General features: G+C 32.9%; 2 protein-coding genes across 2 annotated transcripts in view; one reads left to right on the forward strand and one right to left on the reverse strand.

Moving 5' to 3' along the window:
• Nucleotides 1-302: 302 nt before the first annotated feature.
• LOC108907804 (pro-resilin-like) lies at nt 303-2,896 on the forward strand. The gene is made up of 3 exons (XM_018711609.1): nt 303-443; nt 1,956-2,280; nt 2,698-2,896. The coding sequence occupies exons 1-3, from the start codon at nt 303-305 to the stop codon at nt 2,841-2,843; spliced, it is 612 nt and encodes a 203-aa protein (XP_018567125.1). The 3' UTR covers nt 2,844-2,896.
• Nucleotides 2,897-7,796: 4,900 nt separating this feature from the next.
• Nucleotides 7,797-23,003, reverse strand: part of LOC108907826 (basic proline-rich protein) — a 53,595-nt gene continuing 38,388 nt past the window's right edge. Inside the window, exons 2-4 of the mRNA XM_018711643.1 lie at nt 10,580-11,905; nt 10,315-10,521; nt 7,797-8,750 (exon numbers count right to left, since the gene is read on the reverse strand). Of these exons, the coding sequence (XP_018567159.1) occupies nt 8,232-8,750; nt 10,315-10,521; nt 10,580-11,905 (2,052 nt within the window). The 3' untranslated portion in view covers nt 7,797-8,231. The remainder of the gene's footprint in view (nt 8,751-10,314; nt 10,522-10,579; nt 11,906-23,003) is intronic.

Consider the following 23,003-nt stretch of genomic DNA (forward strand, 5'->3'; position numbering starts at 1 on the left):
CCGATGAAGTATTATATTTTCACTTTTATGAAGGTTCACAAACATTTATAGTTAATTATAGATTTGTCAAAGCTAAGGTTATACAGGTTCGGAAAGTACCGATGGTCCATCTGCCGTTACGTGAGAGCGATAAAGTAAAACATCGCACGGATTTCTATGACTTAGTTTATCGCTCCCACGTAACGGCAGATGGACCATCGGTACTTTCCGACCCTGTAGGTATATGCAGGTATATGTAGGTATACGGACTTTGACGAGATGTTGACAGAAATATCCTTGGCTTTCAGATAACCTTTACATTAATGTGTGCTTGCGTGTCTGTCATCAATAGCGAACCTCACAGCAACGGTTACGGAACACCCCTAGCAGCTCCTATCAGTAACTATGGACCTCCTGGAGAAGGGGGATATAGTGGCCATAACGGTCATGACTATAATGGCGAGGTAAGTTCGTGGACTGTACAAAAAGTTCAGATATTAGTCATAGCTTTTATATTTCATGGATGTTTGATTTATTGTTTCTCTTTTTCTGTGGATCAGCTCCCCCGAGGCCAATTTTGACATATTGTGTTTCTCAAAGTCTGTTTATTTATTAAACAACTGTCTTCTTTCCAAAGTTCCAAAGTTCCAAAGTTTGCTAATCGGCATATCCCTTAATTCTCTCGTTTCTAAGAAATGTTTAGAGACAGCAACGAATCGAATTCTCCACTAACTTTATCAGTAATTTCTATTAGAAAATTGGACTGTAACTACAAATTCAAAAAGTTCTATGTGTGTTGAGAATGCATAAATACTACGCAATACGATTATATGTACCGTAAAATAGCCACCATTATTATCAGAAAAGTTTTGTAATGACCATGCAACTTCTGGTAAAGGAAATTTTACTTTAAGAAAAGGACCCTGTTCTATTAAGTTGAAAGTCCTACGAGTACATTCAATTTGCTTGATTTGCAGACTTCAATAAAATTTGTCAATGCCAGAACAATTTCCGATCTGGTGCCATCGCATCTTGAAGAAGGACAGCCTTTCTCAAGACGATCTGCAGAAATGGTCTACTCCAAGGTCTACATGCGAAAAGCATACATTAGACAAATGGGAAGTCACGTCAGTACCAGGTTAAACGAGCACAAGTGTCACTTGAACTACAACAACACAGAAAAACCAGCAGTTGGTGAAGAGCATATATAAATTTTGACCTATATGCTATAGAGAAGCAATAGAAACCAGAAGACTCTACTTTGGAAACAAAACACCTGCAAAAATCAATGACTATTAAGCCAGAGAACTTAGTTTCCAGTTTCAGTGTTTGTTCTTAATAGGAGAGAGATATGTCTTTTGAATCATTAAGAAGCCTAAAGCGACGACGGAAGTTGTTTAGCATTTTCTTCACTTCAGCTTGTCTTGATTTTGAGTCTCACTATTCTCGATGTTCTTCCTGTATCCATCTCCCCAAATCCTACTTAATGGCACTATAAACGATACCAAATCCTTTGATCATAGTAAAACCATTTCAGATTCCTTTTTTTGCATGTTCCTTCACGTTTTCAATTCCTTCGATGCCTTTATATTCTGCACCTAGTATAGCTTAACAGTGTCAGTATTTGCCAATTCATTTAAAGATTGTCAACAGTCCCAAACAAGTTTTGAACACTACTTGTTTGAGTCTAAGGTTTTTATTCTGACTATTGAATAATATGTAGATTGACTTAGTCAAAGAAACTAGTGCTATTTGTAATACTGCAGAAAAAACTCTCATTTTTCCATAGAGGCATCATCCAGCTCCTGTTCCTCTGTCATACGTATAATATAATTGTTTTTGCAATTTTATTTATAATTTAATGGTATTTTATCAGTTCACTAAATCATAAATTAATAAACAAAAATTCCACATTCTGTCCAATTTATTTCCGAAATAAAACCAGATCTGCAAATTTCAGCCTGTTTTCTGTTTAGCCCAAATCGTACGAATTCGGATACCAAGTGAAAGATGACTACACTGGGACTCACTACGACAGGAAAGAGTCCAGTGATGGCAATCAAGTAAGAGGTGAATATAGAGTCGCGTTGCCTGACGGTCGTACCCAAATTGTTACGTATTGGGCGGATTGGCAAAGTGGATTCCATGCGGATGTCAAATACGAAGGCAAAGCCCAGTATCCAGAGCAATATAACAAAGGAGGATACAACAACAACAATGGAGGATACAATGAGGGATATAGCAATGGAGGATATAGCAATGGTGTATCCAATGAATACGGTGCCCCTGGATTTGGTGGTGGTATGTATAACCTTTCAATGGGATAATGTTTGCTTTTTAACATAATCTAGTTGTAAACTACATATAATTTTGGGGTACTCAAAGAATTGCGTGTAGAAACATAAAACTAAAGTAAATGTTAAATTATCTCTCCATATCAAATGACATAATGAAAATATTTGTGTTTCCTGGTGACAATCATGGGACACAATTCTTATACATTATCTTTAGGAGTGATTCCTTCTTTGGTACGAGACCGTGGTGGTTTCGATCTGTTTGATTTTCTGAAAAAACTAACAGAATCTGTAGAGAAATGACAACAAAGCCATCAACCGTAGAAAAACAACTTTTTAACCTAACTTAAGACAAAAATTGTATGCATTAAAGTACCTTACAAAACAATGGTTGCATTTAAAATAATAATTGGTGTATTTTCAGGTTACAGTGCCAGTGCCTCCTCCCATTCCATTGCAATAAACAATTTGGCTAGTGACAACTCTGATTACACCTACAACAACGCCAACTCCTACAACAACGGTTACAGCAGTAAGTCGCAAACAAGCAACGGGTATGGCTCCATCTAGGGCATTAAAAAACAACTACAAATTTGGCTCAATGTCATTCAACTTGTCCACGTATCTCAATCGTTAATTATCTTTTGTATATATGACCTTCGTTGTAAGTACTGTTTATAGCCAGTGTTTTTTTGTATATCTTTTTTAATAAAACTTTCAATTATTTTTCTCTGTTTGATTCCTCAAATGTAAAGTCAGTGAGCAAGTTTTGCGGAATCAAGTGGTCAATGTATACAATTATTATTTCGCCCTACACGAAGATAAAACTTTTCTGTTTACCTTAATATCACATAATGTTTGTATTCACACAAGGTGTTCCTTTAAAAAAATCTCTGGTTTGGTATGCCTTTAGTAACACTCTTAATACAATTCAATACCATGAAACACTTAATGACTGCAACTTTGGTTCCTATTTACAATTTTTTTCTAAACTGAAAAACACGAAAGTCAGTGTGTTACAACTAACAATCTGCACGTATAAATAAATAGACAGAAAGTGTTACCTTTCCAAAAATAAAGAAATAAACATGTGGACAACAGATATAAAGAACAGTTGTATGTCTACAATTAGACTAAAAATGTTGGTAACATAAACCAGCAACTTATAGGTATGTGCCAAATTATTAGCTTTGGTGTTTTTTTTAAATGACTATAAAAATATTTTATGTAATTCTTTCAGTAGTTGATTGAAACATACTATTAAAGTAATCAAATTTTAATAGTACCTATGTTACATTTTTAAAAGTAGGTACACTACTATTTTTAGTTATTTCGTATTGCATTATAATAATAACTAATTAGTTCTGCCAAAGTTGTAATATATGATCTACATGACCTCAATATACTTTTCGTTTTAATAGAAGTTGAAATGTACCTTTAGGTATTCCGCAAATTATAACCCGAAATATACTTTTCCTTATGCAACCCACGGTTTTGCAATAATACTTCTCATTATAAACAAAATAGTTACCTGCAACTGTTTCACGTAATATCCGAACGAAGCGAAAGACTTCCCAGAGTAATTTTGTGCACTTAAGACAACAATGTATTGTTCTAGTTGCGAAAATAAAAACTGAATTGTATTAATCTTTTGCCTTACTAGGTTTTGGTGTTGTAACTAATTGCCGTTGTAATATTTGCTTATGAAAATTATCCATGAGGTCCTTTCCGACTGAAAATAGTCAGATTTCTAAATAGTTCGTAATTTTCGTAGCATATACGTGGAGCTTTTTTGTTTCGAAACTCATAGAATAAACATTATAAATTCTCGCAAAAAATTAATATTCTCATATCAATATTTCAAACAAAATTTTAAATGGATAAAGCAGAGAAGTAGAAAGGTACCAACATTTTTTTAGAACTTCTAGTATGTATTGCGATGTCCCAAAGATACAAATTTTCTAGCATAACTAAAAAAATGTATCCTCCTTGATATAACGCAAATTTTTAATAAAATCAAGACCAAAACAAAGTTTTGGCAGGCATATGAAACTAGTGGAGACTTGTTTGCCTTCGAAGAATTTAAAAACTTGCGAACTATAATTAAAAGTGAAATCAATATATCTTAATAATAGACGCGAACGCATTTATTAAGAATAATCCTAGTAAATTTTGAGCGTTTATTAATAATAAAAAAGGTTCTACAAATATATCCCTGTCTATATTATAATGGGCGCCATATTGATAATGCAACTGATATTATTGATGCATTCACAGATTTCTTCTCTAAATTTTATTTACTGTCATCTTCTAACCGCAATAATTCATATTCCAGCAATAACATTAATAATATCATACATATTCGCGACTTCAGTGAAACCGAAATTATTTCGGCTTTAAAAAGAATTAAACCCAAAATGACTACTGGTGCGGATGGTGTTCCCGCGTTTCTGATAAGAGACTGTGCTCAGATTTTTTCTCGTCCCTTCAAAAATTTATCCAACTTATGCCTAACTGAGTATCGGTTACCTGATTTGTGTAAGCGTGTGCAATTTTTAAAGAGGGTGATAAATTTAACATTACTAATTTTCGTCCTATATCCATTATATGTAATTTTTGTAAAGTTTTTGAAATATTACTTCATGACTATATATTTATTATAACATCTCTAATATGATAACACCCTGTCAGCATGGTTTTTTGAAAGGACGTTCTACTGTCACTAACTTGATCAGTGTTACGCAATTTATAGCCGATTCTATAGACTACAATTTACAAACTGATATCATATATACGGGCTTCAGCAAGGTGTTTGATAGGCTTGATCGCTCAATTTTACTCCAGAAGCTTGATATGTTTGGAGTATCAGGGGCCTTAATGAATTTCTTCAAATCTTATTTAGACAAGAGAAAACAGTATATGGTTTATAATTGGTATAAATCGATTGAGTATGTCGCTATATCAAGAGTTCCTCAAGGTTCCATTCTTGGACCTTTAATATTCATTATATTCATTAACGTTTAGTTAACAACTTAGATGTAAATTTTCTTCTTTATGCCGATGATGTGAAAATATACAGCTCAGTTCGCAACATTAATGACTGTATTCAGCTTCAACGAAACCTTCTTAATATAAAATCTTGGTGTAATAACAACAGACTAATGTTAAATACGGAAAAATGTAATGTCACGTTTAATTACAACATTGATAATGACGTTTTGTCAAGACCGAAAAGATTTCGAGACCTGGGCGTTTGTATTTGATGAAAAACTATCATTTAATAATCATATTGATACTGTTGTCTCCGAAGCTAATAGAGCATATGAATTTATAGTCCCCAACTGTCGTAATTTTTCAAGCTTAGATGTCATAATGCTTCCTTACTTTAGTTACGTTAGATCGAAAATTGAATATGACTCTTCCGTATGGTCTCCCCACAGTGGTGTCCACATTAATAAATTGGAATCGATTCAGCGTCAATTTTTTAAATTTTTAAATTTTCAATCTGATGGCTACTATTCTCATATCGGATATCCGCACGAGGACCTTTTTGGTAGACATTCCTTTATTAGCCTTGAAACTAGACGGAAATACTTTTCGCAGATCTTTCTTTTTAAAATTTTGCGTAATTTGGCTGACTGCCAGGAATTTATAACCAAATTATCATTTTCCATACCTAGACTTAGCTCTAGAGAAAACGGAACATTTTATTTACCAACTCCTCGTACTAATGTACTCAAACATTCACCACCTTATGAAATCTGCAACAACTGTAATAAAAATTCTGTAGATATCTTTAACTGCAGCCTTAATGACTTAAAAATACTTTATTTTTAATGTCTGGTAGTTTCAAATATGTAATTTTAATCTTCATTTAGGAGAAAAAATTTTTTTATGATGGTCTGTGTTTTTGTTTTGTTCCTTTTAATTTTGTTTGTAATTAATGTACTTCTTTTATTATTGTCTGTAAAATCCCCGTTCTATAATTGGGTAGTACCTATTGAACAGTGTATAAAATAAAATAAAATAAAATATCTTATTGTTCATATGTCCATGCAGGAGCAAGAGCAGGTCGTAATTGACGCAGCTCCTTGATCAACGGTTCCAGTTCATAGATGGCACATGTTCGATGAGTTAATGTATTAACGACACCTGTTTCTGAGCTGCGTGGTGACATGATTAGGTGTTCAGACTGTATTGGTCAGTTTTCTGTAAACGTTGTACCCTGAAGTGGTAGGATTCTTTCTTAACAAAGTTATTTAGAAACGGAAGATACCATTTTTTTCCGTTTCCATAGTAAAGCTAATATCCGAGTGTATTCCATTAATATGGTCCAGGAATCCTTTTGTATTGTCATCCCCATCGGGCAAGATAATAAATGTATTGTTAGCACTTCGGTTTTAAAACTTTTGATTCTAGAGCCTTCTCGAAGATATCCATATAGATATTTGCCAGAGCGATGGACCCATAGCTTCTGTTTTAGTTTGTTCATAAAACTGATCCCTAAGGGAGATGATTGATCTGGTTCACACTTATGAAATCTAAAGTCTCACTCTTCTTTTCTGCGACAAACCTTTTGATGAATTTCTCTATTGATCTTTTGTCAACGACTTTACGTCAAAACGAAACAGGAAATCATCTATTTTCTCTTGATTTATTTTATTTTATAAAATCGTCAGCGTTTTGACATGGTGTTTCATCTATCTCACTACATCTTTAATTTATTGTGATACGTAGTGTAAACCACTGCTGATTCAATTGCACCCATTATTAGTCGTAGTTGTAGTAGGTTCTCTATTTTGGAGATGTACTCTGTTAACAGTTGCTTTATCGACCGGAAATGCAGTGATTTTTTAATTCCCCTTCAGTTCTTTGATGGCTCGCCATTAACTTCTTTTCTGGACAGATTCGAACGTTTGGCAGTTCATAATGTGCGTGTTGCCTCAGGTATTAGCTGTTGTGTGATTTCCAGAGCGCTAACGATTTGAAATTGTCTTTACTGCCATAGCGGCCTTTATATTTTTGGTGGGCACATTTCTGGCGTCATCATCTAGTTGAGCAGAGGTTGCTGTCTTTATTTTCAGTAACATTGATCTCATATTTCTATTACTGTTCTGTTTCGCTCAAATCGTGTAAAACCAATTTTTAAACTTCTTTCATTTGAATTGTAATACCAAAACATTCCGCAGAAGTGATATTTAATTGTAACACTGGTAACAAAAAATTGGTATCTATAAAAACCATATATTGTTTTGAAGTTTTATTTAAAGAGAAACGTGGATCAAAGAATTGTGTGTTGCCTACATAAAAGCTTGATTTGTTGGCCAGTTGTACATACATACATAGGTACCACGTTTAAACTGTTCTATTCCTCTATTGAAGCTTATAAATGTACAGGGAGATTCAAGAAAGTAAGGACATGCATAAAAGTTATAAAAGTCTAAAAGTTTCTGTTGTCAAAAGTACTTCTACAGATCTCTATTATACATATGATCATAAGTGTTCCTAGAAATAAAAAATAAGTCACTGTACTTCTATAAAAAAATACATTTTTATTCTTAAAGTGTCTATCAATATTATATTACATTATAATACAATATCGAAGAATAAATACAAAGGAAATACTGTAGTATGTAATACTAAATTTATAAATTAAGCCTATTAGAAATCACTACAGGACATTTCATTCACTTACATAATATTCACAGAAATTACAAAAAAAAAGTAGAGAAGTTATAAACATCTATTCAGAATTTAAATTATTAGTTTGTTTTGTTGTGGCAGTGTTACATTTCAAGTTTATATACAGATTTTCAATGAGATTTTTTTAAAAAACATAAAAAATAATTTTAAATGAGAAATCATGTTTCATTGTACCAAAAGTTAATTGTGGAATTAAATCCACGTTTTAGAAAATTTGCCTAATTATTTACAAATATAAAAACAAAATTTTGAATTTTAGTACGTGTAGCCGCCTCCTGGTGCATACTGTTGTTTTATTTGGTTTGATGAACTAGGTAAGCTAGGAAGGTAGTCATGACTCGGTCTTCCCGGTGTTCCAGGTCGACCTGGTCCACCTGGTCCTCCAGGTCCGATTGGTCCTCCAGGTCCTTGAGGTCCTCCTGGCCCCCTAGGTCCACTAGGGCCTCCTGGCCCCCTAGGTCCACTAGGGCCTCCTGGTCCTCTTGGCCCACTAGGTCCTCCTGGTCCGCCTGGTCCAAAAGGTCCCCCAGGCCCACCGGGCCCGCCTGGTCCTCCTGTTGGTCCACTGGGTCCCCCTGGTCCTCTTGGTCCGCTAGGGCCGCCTGGTCCTCCAGGTCCACTAGGTCCGCCGGGTCCTCCAGGTCCACTAGGTCCCCCTGGCCCTCCTGGTCCGCTAGGGAACTGAGGTCCTGAAGGTCTTCCGCCTGGATATCCTACACTACTGGTACCTTCTCCCTGATAATTTGGAATAGAGGGTTTTCCTTCGTAGCTGATCTGCAGATAAATATTCACTATTGGAGGTGATTTGACTTGTTAATGTTAAGAATGTGATATAAATATGGAGCATAGGCACACCTAAGGTGATCAGTTTCTTAAAAATCAATATAATATGTAATTTTAACCTTGGTAGCCAAATAGAAGTGATTAGAATATGTTTTGAAAATATTTGTGCAGATAAATTTTAATGGATTGAAGATTAGATATAGATTATCTGTAGTAAAGCGATTCGCATATAAATTGTAAAAATTGCAATTATATGTACATAAATTTTACAGATATAGAGAAAATGTTATAAACGCATTAGGTCAAGTTAGCTTTAATTTAGTCAAATTGTATATAAAATATATCTATTTTAATATTGCAAAATTATTTAAAATACCTTATTTCCGTTTAAATTACTGTACATTTATGTATTATATATACCTAGCGTCTATTTTTTTACAGGGTGTCCCGTAAGCACATGATCAAAACGGTATTTCGACTTTCTTTGGCTCAAAAGGAGACGATCTGACTTAACTTCCATAAAGAAAAAATGTCTGGCTCTCCCGCTATAGATTGTCAATGTTCTTGAAAAAAACTATGTTTTTTGTAATATCTAGAGAATGTTACTATGGATTTTAATGAAACTTGCTGTGGACTTGTTCCTAACTCATGTTTTGATGAAGCAACCGCATCCATCCGCCTTGGGCAAGTGGTAAATTCTTGAGTGTCTTGGTACAAGAATTACCAGAATCTTTTATTTGGTGGCTGGAATCAATTCATTTTTTTATTGATGCATCAGTCCTTTTTCGAGATTTTCATGCTCTTGGTAAAATTTTGTAGCATTCATAGTTTTTTCAAGAACTTTGACAATCAATAGCAGAGGAGCCAGACATTTCTTCTTAATGGAAGTTAGGGCAGATCGTCTTCATTTGAGCCAAAGAATGTCTCAGTACCTGTTTCATCATGTGCTTATGGGACACCCTGTATATTAATCAAGTTGAACGAAAATCAGTTTACCGTTCGTAAATTCAATACCTGCGGAACAAATGTATTATTTTAGTTATAACCAAAATTTTTAGATAAATTATAGATAAATTCAGATACTCAAATTACAGAGCTTATGTTACTTCAAATGAAAGTACGTTTTATTTACTAAATTATAAAATGCAGACATAGTCGAATTGTAATACTTTCATGTTCAATTTGTAATAATGCTAATGATGATTAGCAACTTTTCTTTAATAATTCAGTTAAAAAAATTGTGTGCCGAAAAGACATTCCTTTAATATAAGTATATAAGAAATATAAAAATATATGTCCTTGATTGGAAACAATTTATTTACCTTTAAGCTAAACACGTTCCTATGACATTTTAGTTGCTAGCATTAATTAATAAACAGTATAAGAACCATCGTGATACCATCGCCGAGGAAATATACACACCTTGTGAAATACTATTTATCGGTTTACTATAATTATTTGGTTTGAGATCGACAATCAATATTTCGTTTTTCAGTTCATTCCTCAGTTAGTTTTGGTACATATTTAATTGTTCATATCTTAATTCAAATTTTACCTTTGCATGATATCCTGTAGCCCAATCGGCAGTGTATTTAACAACTTGCGTTCGTCCATCAGGTAAGAACACTCTATATTCTCCATTAGTTTGATCTCCATTGTTGATCGCATTATGAGAATAATCGTTTCCGTAATTCGGTTCCCTTACAGCATATTTGAATTCGAACGGATTACCTGGTTTATGTGGTAACAGAAGATGATCGTTCTAAAATTATAGAACCATAAAAACACACCGTTTTCATTTGCAATTATTGTGCACTTACTTCGCCGAAACTGGGTATTGCCATCCCTTCGCTTGGTATTCTGTCTGGTTGGAATGGTGGAGGAGTTCCTGGCCTAGGTGGTGTACCAGGTGGAGTAGGACGGCTAGGAATGCTAGGAGGATAACGTCCACCAGGTGTAGGTGGTCCATATGTTGGCCTGATGGTTTGACCTGTAACCGGGAAAGGAGGCGATGTAGGTCTAGAAGGTGGTGGACCAGTAGGTTGGAAGGGAGGAGAAGTAGGTCTTCCGGGTGGCCCGTAAGTTGGTGGAGGTGATCCGGAAGGGGGTAAGTAAGATGGCGGGCGAGAAGGTGGACCTGTTGGACGGAACGGAGGAGGAGATTGTCCTCCTGGAGGCCCGTAAGTCGGGGGTATTCCTGGTGGACGATATGGTGGAGATGTTGGTGGAGGTCCATAAGAGGGCGGTACACCTGGTGGACGATATGGGGGAGATGTTGGTGGTCCATATGTAGGTCTGGGAGGCTGAGAAGGTGGACGTGGCGGCTGAGTTCCTGGTACACTTGGTGGTCTATAAGGTGGTTGCGAAGGAGGTGGGCCGTAGGTAGGCTGAGAGGGTGGTAATCCAGGAGGCTTGTAAGGAGAAGACGGAGGTGGTCCATAAGTAGGCCTTGAAGGAGTAGGTCCACTGGGAGGTCTGAATGAAGGAGGCGGTTGAGACGACGGTACACCTGTCAAACCCGGAGGATTATATGGCGGAGAAGTAACCGGTGGACCATAAGTAGGAGGTTGAGATCCTGGTGGTCTAAAGGATGGTGATGTAGGAGGGCCATACGTAGGACGTGGAGGTTGACTTCCTGGTCTTTGAGGGGGAATGCTAGGAGTAGGTCTATAAGGAGGTTGTGACGGTGGTGGTCCATAAGAAGGCGGTACACTTGGTACACTTGGTGGTCGATAAGGGGGTGAAGTGGGTTGAGGTGGCTGCCCTGGAAAACTAGGTCTATACGGCGGTGACGTTGGGGGACCATAGCTGGGTCTTGGTGGTTGTGCAGGAGGTTGATAAGGAGCGGAAGGAGTTGGTATTCTGGGAGGAGGTTGCGACGGAAATCCTGGAGTTACAGGTGGACCATAAGTAGGCCTAATTGTTTGACCACTTGTGGGTGGGCCGTAAGTAGGACGAGGTGGTACAGGTCTTGGTGGTGGACTAGGTGAAGGGGGCCTGGGGGTTGGGTAAGATGGAGGACTCGATGGGAATGGTACAGGGGGTTTAGGATACTTGTAACCATCCTTTGGTGGAAGATATTCATTTTGTCCGGGAGCTATAGCAGCGCTAGCTATGGCCAAAATGCAGCAGAATGCTGCTGGAATCTGAAAAAAAAAAACAATTATATTTAACTTTTTTTTTAATTTATAAAATAATTGTATTATAAATTTCGTAATGGTAATTCTAGTTCTGCTGAACTCTACTTTTTCTGTTATTTAAACAAGACAAAATAATGATTATACATTTATTAAATTCAAAATATTCTGAAATTGTTTTTACATACAGTGAGTAGAAATAGAAAGTGATGTATACAAAATGTTTTTTTTATTTTTTAAAATTATTTGTAATCACAGTAAACAAAACATAAGTTTTACTAACAGTTATGTCGAGATTAATTTCTTTATTCTGTTATAAAAAATTGTGCCTTGCCTTATCGACAGATAAGAACAAATTAGCAAGGAAAACATTAAAATGGTAAGAATAAATAGCACTTAAAAAACGTGTATTTATTGCAATTCATGTTATTGAGCGACACTTAACACATTCTCAGTTTCTGTCACTTCTATATTATAAAAGAACATCTTCTTAATCATTACATTTCTAATTCATAAATATATGTAATTTATCTCTCTGTCTTTAGTTTTACTACTTTTGGTAATGGACAGTTTATTTTATGAATCTGTGACTAAAATAACCAGTACACAATTATTCAACCGTTTGCAGAATCACATTCTTTTAAAATAAACAACCTCTTATATGCATTTACCAGTAATTGCTTTAATCCCAAACTGTACGCAACTAGCCTACCTAGAAATACTCGATTGTTACCCAATGAAAAGCGAATGCAAAGTATTAGTGCGCAATTATTGCCTTCGCTATAAAGGAAGAACTATTTTCAGTATTTCTTCAACTCCTTATGTAATACAAACAAACGCGTGTGTTTGTAATTGTTAGTACATGATAATATTTTTCCTTGTATAGGAAATAGCGATTTTCATTTCGTTATAATCCGATTGCAGTAATGACATAGGCATCTCTGGGTAAAATGCATGGACTTTTATTTCAATAATCTGTTAAACTATAGAATAACGCTTAAGTAAATTGCACATAGTTAGGATTATGAGATAATTATAATCGGCAACAACATTAAGCTAGTGTTGACTTAGCGTGGGGTATGATAATGGTCTCTAGATATAATTACGTTTTCCTAATTTTCACAAAAGTTCACGTTCATTAAGGTCAGCTATCTTACGTAAAACTTTGTAGGAACGGTTTTAAAAACCAATATATCTTTGTTTCCTTTCGAGTTTAGAAATTCAGGTGCTGAAAGAATGTCAAAGAAATAACAATTTTTTTTCCTAAGGATCATGGGCCATAGGCCATGGGATCATGCGGATTTTTAAATCATATTTTGGCCATATATTTTCCAAAAAACAAATAAAATAAAATTTAGCACCGAAATGATTTCCGCTCAAAAACTATAGAACGTTGAACCTGTATTAATAAACTTTGTTTCCACATAGACAACAGGAATTTGTGAAATAATATCAGTACGTAAATGATAGCTACGGCTAACAATCTTAAGATATTTACAAAACTTATAACTGATTATTAGCGCTCAATAACAGTGAACGAGCGATGTTGAACTTTTGTGTTAAGGCAACTAAATGTCAAGATATGAACTTATAATAATCGTGGTGAAATAGAATAGTATTCCATAAAACTGAACCGATAAGGTGCACTGGTGTAATGCAGCGGGTGTGGTTGACGCATATCCTTAACATTTAATTTATATTACCAGTCACTGTAGGGTATTCATGATCATTATGTAAAGCAAGAGCATCACTCCTTGCTTTAAGAACAAAAAGTTGAAATAAAAACTCAGAAACGTGCTTTGCTGGTCTTCTCCAATAGTTCATAGTAACGGTGCAATATTTCCTCTGTTAAAAATGGGGTTATTGAAAAACAAGTTCCGCTCCAAGTGGGCTTTTTAGGTTGCCATTAGTAGGTAATACCACCAAAAATTTTTTTCGGCTAATAAAATGCTGTCGAGACTTTATTTTTTCAATCTAAGTCGTATAAAAAGATATACAAATACTTTTCAAATATGTACAGAAACAGTAAATGACTAATAGAGCGGAATATATATCTTTTCCGATTAAATTGCAATGTAAACCACCAGAACCAAAACAAATAATTAAATACGAATAATTTAAAAAGTACTGAGAAAAATGGCCTATATGTGGGCTCATTGGAGAGCTTTTTATGAGGCTTTTTCGAAATTTATATAAAAATGACCTTTTGCGCAAACTACATTGTATATCTGTATAATAAAATTACTATCTGACCTTTTATCGAAACTAGTTGTTGCGCGCTCAATATAATATGATTAAACACAATTAATGGCAATAATTGCAGTATCTTATTAACCTTCCTAAGGTCTTAGAACCGAATATAGTTGACTGACAGTTAATAAAGTTATCAAGTCATTCATATAATTTTGCTTTAAGCTATTTATTAAACTTGTCCAGGCAGCAAAGGTTAATTCTTTCTTACATTGAACAAATATCTTCAGAACGCTGACATTAAATACCGTCAATTCTATTTATGGTTCCTAATTCAAGTTTATTGTTGGGTGGGTTACGTAACTGTTTAATAAAAATTGACAGTCTGTCAAGAAATAAATAATTTTGTTTAATAACAATAACTTACTGTGTAGTGGTGTGTAGTACCTTAATATATTTGATATTTGTATATCCGATATATTTTTTTAAAGAATTCACAATAAACAGCGCACTATTAAAAAACCATTAACTTTATTACAGACTATAGCTGAAATTGTATTATGAAAATTATTGTAATTAAATAAATTAATATTCATTGATTTAGGAATTTGTTACAAAATATGAAAAATGTTAAGTAAAAGCTTCTTTTGCAAATCAATTGCAACAAACTGCCATAGTAATGGAACTATATTTAAGAACTTGTCATTGTAAATATTCATTATAATACGATTCGCGACCACTTTAAACTGTCTTAAATATCCTCCAATAAACTCTTACTAGGATTTGATTGTGCAACTATGGACGTATACCATATACCTCCAAAGAAATACACAACTTGCTAGTTTTCCGTTTGTTTTATACTTTGTATATGTACCCTGTACATAAGCTACACCTATGTGATAGGTTAAAACAACTTAGATTTAATTTATCTGAAACCGAAAATTTGCTTATCTCTACCGAAATCTGTACGGTATCCTAAGAGTAACATTACCACATTTCAGAATAACATCACGATTTTCGACTACACGATGACTTTCTATTGTTCGCTTATTTGGAACATCTCTAATCGGTAGGTTAAATCTGTGGATTTGATCAGAAAACTATTTTGAAATTTCATGTTGAATGATCATAGACGATATTCGCACAATTATTGCCCATCCACAAGTTTTGTCCCATAGGTATGGTGTAACTATATAATATTCACAGAACCAGTTATTATTACATCTTATTTATTATTTGTATTGAATTTTTATCTCTAAAAGAATACAACACCAATTTAATTATATTATGTACGTATTTTCTGTAATACTACTTTTTGTAAGAGGTTATGGAAAATACGAAACTGTAAAACGTTCTTAATACCATCATGACATTATTATTTATGTGACATTAATGTTGCTTACTAAATTATTACATGAAAGGAACTGAAAAACTTATATTTCATTTAATAGTCGCAATTAACTGTATCCTATACATAGTTACAATATTTTTTAATGATGTTACACAACGTTTATATGGTATTTATATCTAAATTAATGTATATAATCCCAGTACTAAGTATTTGACAAAAGTCTCACCTTAACAGCACAATGATGCTGAATGAAACTAATCTCCACATTCCAACTAAAGGAAATATTAGTTATCGTACTACGACATCATGGATAATATAGAACGCCTCATAGATGAATTTATTTATTTGTTTATACAAATACTATGGCATGTATTTCAATAAATCATAAAGCAACTCTGATCCTGGAATAACCGTACAACTTCTATTCGACGCAGAAAGGACTAACCTACATAATGACAGTAAACTCACTCCGATCGAACGATGCCTGCGCCCAACGGTAGCGACCGAATATCTAGTGCTACACTATCAATTACTTAAACGTTTCCAAAGTTATAAACAAAAATTACATTAAGAATTTCGTATTATTATAACTTTACTATTGTTACATAGGAAAAAATCAATTCAAAGTATTTTGGCCTTGGGAAAGTTATTAGGAAATTAATATTCTGACCCGATCTTAATCAGTAATTCACCGATTAAACTAATAACATTTCAGTGATCTTCAAATTTAATCAGATAAGGAACAGAATTTCACCTTGTTAAATTCGTATCGTTATTGAATCATTTTTATCATCAATATATTTCGCTGTCTGGATTCAAATAAAGTCATTACATTGAAATATTTCGCGTTAGAAAAGTTCAGAATAATTTAGAACCGGTTAAATTATCATTTGAGAATAATACTATTTCGGGTTTTAAATTTGTGGGAACATAGCATTTGCAATTTTTTTAAATTAAACAAGATAGATGTCAAGGTTTGGATAATCCAAATAAATATGAATACTGTATTCTCTATCTTAGTCTTATTATACCGAGTTCTTGTTTTTTTTTTGGTGGAGTATATTTGCTACTTGATATAATATTTAATAAAAGATTCAGATTATGTTATTTATGGTATGCGTAGTAGTAATTTGATTAAAACAGGTATAATAAATAATCAGTTGTGAAAAATTTTAAAGTTTACAATATAAATTTAAAAAGTAATTGTTACTATGACGACATCTCGCAAAAACTGTGCAAGACAACCTTGCCATTACCTTCTAAGTAGGAGTACAAATTATCTTTTTGCATTCATTAATATTTTGAAATTCAAAATACTAATTTATTAGTATTTTGAGAGACCTGAAAAGGTTAATGTCCAAAAAATATTCGAACGGCTGTTCTGTAAATCACCGAATATGAATTTTTATTGCCAATTTTCTGCTATTTGATAAATTAAAGAGATAACTGGAACATATATATTTTTTAATTATTAAAATTAATTAACGTGAAGTATCCAAATCGATCCTCACAAATAGAAACTAATTAGTTCCATCCAAGGTGTTACAGCCTTAAGAAAATTAAGAATTGCCTTGCAGCTAGATCACAAAATAATATGCCACTTGAACAACAAAGTCATAAAAATAGGCAAAATGTAGAACATCACTATTTTCCTCCCCTCTTACACAACGACACTAAAATAACTACGAACAAACCACCCCTGCGCCCAGCGATGGCGACCGGGTATTTATTACACTCACATGTATCGTTCCTAACATCTAGTGTTACACTACCGATTCTTTAAATATTTCCTATGTTAGGAGAATAGTCTTTAAAATGTATTTTTAGTATACTCCTTTCTAAATTTAATTTAGATTTAAAAGGTAACATAAAATTGAAATATCAATAGTGTCGACATTATTGAAAATGCTACCTACGAAGGCATGTATCATATATGTATTATTGGAATATTAATATATTGTTAAAATATATGACAGGTGTTTCATGTAATAAAGGCTAACCTATATCTACAAGTCAGTTATGTTCAATTGAATCCTGACGTTCTTAAAATTAAAGACATAATTTTTACTTTTTACTGTTTTATTTACCAGGTGTTAATAAGAGCTCACGTGATTTAATTGAAATACTGTTGAAAAATTATACCTACGCGGAAAGAAATACAAATAATTTCCATAGAATCATAAATCAACAATAAATAAAATTCTCAAGACAAATAAGCGATCAACGTCAGCTTAGAGAGATTTATACATGTGCTTAATATTGTTAATAAATTTCTTCACAATTCACTATGACTTTTATAAGTGTCAGTCTAATAAATAGGCAACTATGAGTATATGTACTCGTATGTGATCTATCTATCACGTAATTAATTTGAATACGTTTTGCTCATCTCCAATCAAGACTTCGTTGACAGGACAATATTGAATTTATATGCAGTTACTTAATTTTGCTGCAAGCAAAATTTCTGTCGGAAGAAAAGCTTTGCTCCTAACAATAAAATTGCATTAGGCATACCTTTTCTTTCCACTGGCAATTTCGAAAAATTGATAATTACGAATATAGGAGCTTTCCATTTTAATTTATTAGACGCCGTTTTTCTAGAGTTTCTCATATCTATCAATCCCTGTATATGCTCTAAAATCCTTAGTTTTCGTTTCTACTAGTTTTAAGAACTTTCATTCTTTTAATGTGAATATCTCGTAGGATTGACTTGTCTATATTAGTTCCCAGCGTTTTTTTATTGTTATTATTCACAGTTAGGTTAGGTTTTATTTTTATTCTCTCTGTTTTTCATTAACAGTTTTAAAAAATAATAATTTTTACTTTTAACTGTTCTAGCATTGTTTCCTTTCATGACAGTATTTGTACTCAGATGCTTTATGATACAAAATTTCAAAAACAAAATCCCCACTATAAAATATTTTACTTAAAAACGTTACTAGGTTTAAATCAGTTTATGATGTTTTTGAGATTTTTGTTTATGCAAAAAACTCCTTAGTTGCAATCTTACCTGCAAAGATATGTATTTAAACAGTTCTAATATTGATAGCATTTCCGCTAAGCCTTTGCAATGACAACTTCTATGGCATTCCAGATAGATAATTATATAACTATGTTAATTGATGATGTAGGACATTTTCTAAATTTAAAGGGCATCGTTAAAGTTTGAAGCAACAACGTTTTACTATAGTTCCTGTTTTTATTTTAGCTATATTACTTCTTTGCTTCCTCATAAATAAATTTCTCCGCGTCTATTTGCACACACTCGTTAACGACTTTAGAATCTCAAGTTGCTTACATCATTCCATTTCATATCTACTCGTTCTACCTCAAACTATAAAAACGATCGAAGCGCGAGGTAAAGCTGACATCGTTTTGTATGTAGAGGAACATTTCAGATGAGTTTTAAAAAATTGTCGTTAAAGGAAATTCTGAAAACAAGCCACCAGCGTATAAAGACGCACATTTCGCTGTTTATGGAAGACATTGGAGAGATTTTCTGCATACTAGCGCGAAGTAAATTACCAGCAAGGACGACTAGTTAAAATTAATCGGAGATGACTCCATTTTTAATAATACTGATGAAAGCGTTAAATTGGAAATCGAAAAAAAAACATTCTGTAATGGGAATAGATGCTGCAATCAAATAAAAACTTATAAATTTAATAATTTTTCCTAATTTTTTTCATCAGTTTCAATAAAAAAGTACAACATTTTGTAAATTTAATCGTTAGGAATATCGTTTGAAGAAAATAAAACAAACCAAATTACTTAAGACAATGCACATTTTAAAAAGAAATTAATTTACTAAATTCACATAAAATATGATGTATGACAAAAATATAAAATACAGTTGAACCGCAATCTAAAGATAAAGGCATATTGTATGTAATTCAAAAGTTTATTAGGTATTTTATACAAACAATGATAATACGAAATAGTAATTATTGAATAAATATTACCATTTATGTGAAAGCATTATTCTATGCGTAGGGATTAAAACAAATTATAAATCAACAGGTAAATGGGTTAATCAGTATGTATAATACTGACAATACTATAACAATAAATCCTCAAACCTGAGTGTTTTTAAATGTGCTACTGTATTTAATTTATTTTACATAGTTATGGTTGTGATCTTCATTAATTTGATTACATTAATTTCATAATAGTGGACTGTAATAATTTATCTCTATTCAAATTTTATTTCATTCCTTTGCTATTTTGTACTTGCCTTATTTGAATTTTGAAAATTTGGGATACCAGGTTTTCGGGCATGCCCTTCTCAACTAAAACGTCCACGTACCACTTCCGGTTATGAAGTTTTATGAAGTTTCCCTATTCCTAAAATTAACTGTTTTCGAGATATTTATTTTTTTTCAAAAAAATGGTGAGAAACAATGACTAGCTTCAAACCATGTGTATTTTATAGTAAGAAAGATAAAGCAACAATATTTATAGGGAGGATAGCTAGACCCGTAAGCTTCCCTTGCATACTTTCAAAGTGGCTTAATTGCATACAGTGTGCTAGAAATTTAATGTCGAGTTTAGTTAACTTCAAACCTTCATAAGTCGTTTATTTTAACGGAGCACCGTATATGTTTTTCTATATTCTGTTACACAATTTTATTCTCTTTCGAATGGTATTAAGGTTCCCTGTACCTATCTCTTCTCGTTTTTAAGTTATCTACTATTCTTTATGAAATACACCTAAAAATCATCATTGCGAGGATAGCTGTGGAATTTTTAACAAAATTTCAAAACAAACAACTAAACTGTCACCAGTTATTTATTATTATTTATTCACAGACGTTGCAATGGGAGTCTAAGCAGAACATTTACAGTTTTTAATGAGACATATCCCAATTTTCCACCAATGAGCAGAATAAAGTTAAGAAGAATTCTAAAAAATCAACATCATACATAGTAATTCACAATTTTAATCATGTATGTTGATAATAATAATGCACTAAGCTTAAATATACTTTGTAACTCAAATTGAAATACAAATTTAAAATCACAGTTAGCTTTATTAGCTTTTACAAGAGATTTTTTGCAAATGTTAAAATATATTTTGTTTTGCTGAAATTTATTTTTCAGAATGTGAAGGCTTTTTTAAAACCAAATTGTTTTATTAAGTTTATTTAACATTAATAATGAAAGTCCTACAAAACTGCAGTAAGAGCAAGTTTTCTACAAATTCTTGTGGCTCCAGAAATACATTTAGTTTCAAATAAACCTCATTCAAACCTAATTCATCTGCAAACGTCCTTTAGAAAATCTTTATAAAACATAAGCCCGATTAATTAGCATTTAAATTGTTACTTGGTTAGTATACATCCACAGTAATAATTATTTCAACCACCACTAGAATTTCTATATTCCTGCACTATCAATATTTTATTTTTATGTAAGAACTGAATAAAGAATATTCGTTCAGTTAACCACAGTAAAGGATATATATATATATACTTATAAGGTCATTAATTGCTTTTTTCTTTTATGTTTTGTAAATAGCCGATCATTAAACATATTTAATGAGTAATATTATCTTCGTAAGTGTTACTATGGGTCTTCCTTGCACAAAACAAAATGTATTAGTTATGTATATCGTGAAACGGGCGAATCAAGGAAAACGACATTCCAAACAATAATGTCCACCAATATATCGTTTTAGTAGCAAATTAAACAAAGTATAATTAGAATCATCTTTCATTTTTTGTACAACAGCCTTGAGGAACATTTCTAAGACATACTCATTAATATTTACAAATAAAGCTTATAATTTGGTGGCTGAAGGAAATAAACTTCCTCTAATGTGTAATATACAAAGCTCTTTCATATTTATCAATTTTTGACTGAATTTTTTTAAGAAATAGTGTCCTATATAACTATTTTTAATACATCAAAAAATATGAGTACACAAAAATGTCGTCTGTTCCACGAATAACACCACTACCACCCTATTATGACACCCAGATACCAGAAACTGAATCGAACATGGCAACTGTCTTCTCCTCCCTCTCTAGGTTTTCTTTAGTTGCTAAAAACCTTATTATTGGGCATTAAAAAGTGAAGGTACGTGAAAGAACAGTACATAGATCTTTGGAGGATAAACTTTACCAAATCTAATGTTGTAGCAGATTTTGGAGCTTCGGGGAATAGAGGGTCTCTAGGGCCTATCAAGAATTGTAGGGGTAGAGGAGTGACTTTGTCTTCGCTTGGGGTGGTGAGAGGAACGTACACTGTACAGTGTCTGTAGATGTAGAATATTGGGTTCATTAAATAATGCCTAATAAATCGTCATCACTTTTCTGAATGCAATATGGATCTGTAAATTCCCGGTTTGAGTTTGTTACTTGAATTCGTAGAATAGTTTGTAAATTTAAAGGTGGTTTTAGTGTTCACCATAAGTTAAAAGATTACAAGGACTGATCGAGTCTTTGACAAACCAAAATATGCAGAGCCCCACGAACATGATGCCTATTTGTTGCCAGAGCTTTCATTCGGTCGATTTTTAGGTTATAAGTGTGGTTTTATGGTATTTTCACAGTCCGTAAGGGTCGCAAGGGTCGATTTAATCTTTTTACACTAAAAACATGCAATGAACTCTACGAATATGATGGGTCGGCTCGTTTCCAGGACTGTGCACTTATTTCACAGTTTTGGCTGCTTTATAGATTTTGGGCAATTTTTTATAATTGAAGAGAAAAACAAGAGAGCCAGTAAGCATTTCCCGTGGAAATTAGTTTTCTAGGGGTCAAAATACATAGATGGATGGGTCTCATGCATGGAACAAACCAATTTTTCAAAGTATCACTGCAATTTAATTGTTATTACAAAAATTAGACTCACGGACTTACCCTACACCAAAATGTTTGTATTATTATGCGATTATCGTTAGTAATTAAATATTGGCGACACTAAAAAATTTATAACCTTTGATAAATTCTACGTCATGTTAATTATTGCTTAATAAATACCTTCATTGACCGATAAACTGTTACCTCTGGCAAGGTGGCTTCCTCAGTCAAGTTAAAAAAAAAACAGTTACGATCTCCTCAATCTTTTAAGTGATTAACATTCATAATTATTGCATTTATCTATATGTTTATTAACAACGATTTGTGCAAGTATGTAGTAATTATAAACACGTAGATACTACCAATGCTAAATATTGTCTAATATGTAAACGTCTAGCAGGATTCTATGCTATATTTTGTGACTAATAATTTTATGTAAGCAATTTTAATTAACAAATAATAAAAAATAAGGAAACACCTCACTTAAGATTCAAATTATTTTTAAAAAGATTTGAGTTGGAAATGAATGGAAAACCCATTCTTTTATGTCTGTAACTAATTAAAAAGTTAAGTACAAATAATACATATATTCAAGAATACTAAACTTTATTACTTAATTTGTTCTGCATTTATAAAATATCAAATTATAGAATATTTGATTTATTGCAATAATCATGCTAGACTACAAATCCCAATTGCAGGAGAACAGGTTTGGTAACGGTACAATTTGTACATTTCATAATAAATATTATATATATATTAT

The sequence above is a fragment of the Anoplophora glabripennis genome, unplaced genomic scaffold (assembly GCF_000390285.2).
Source record: "Anoplophora glabripennis isolate ALB-LARVAE unplaced genomic scaffold, Agla_2.0 scaffold120, whole genome shotgun sequence".
Classification (NCBI taxonomy): Eukaryota; Metazoa; Arthropoda; class Insecta; order Coleoptera; family Cerambycidae; genus Anoplophora; species Anoplophora glabripennis.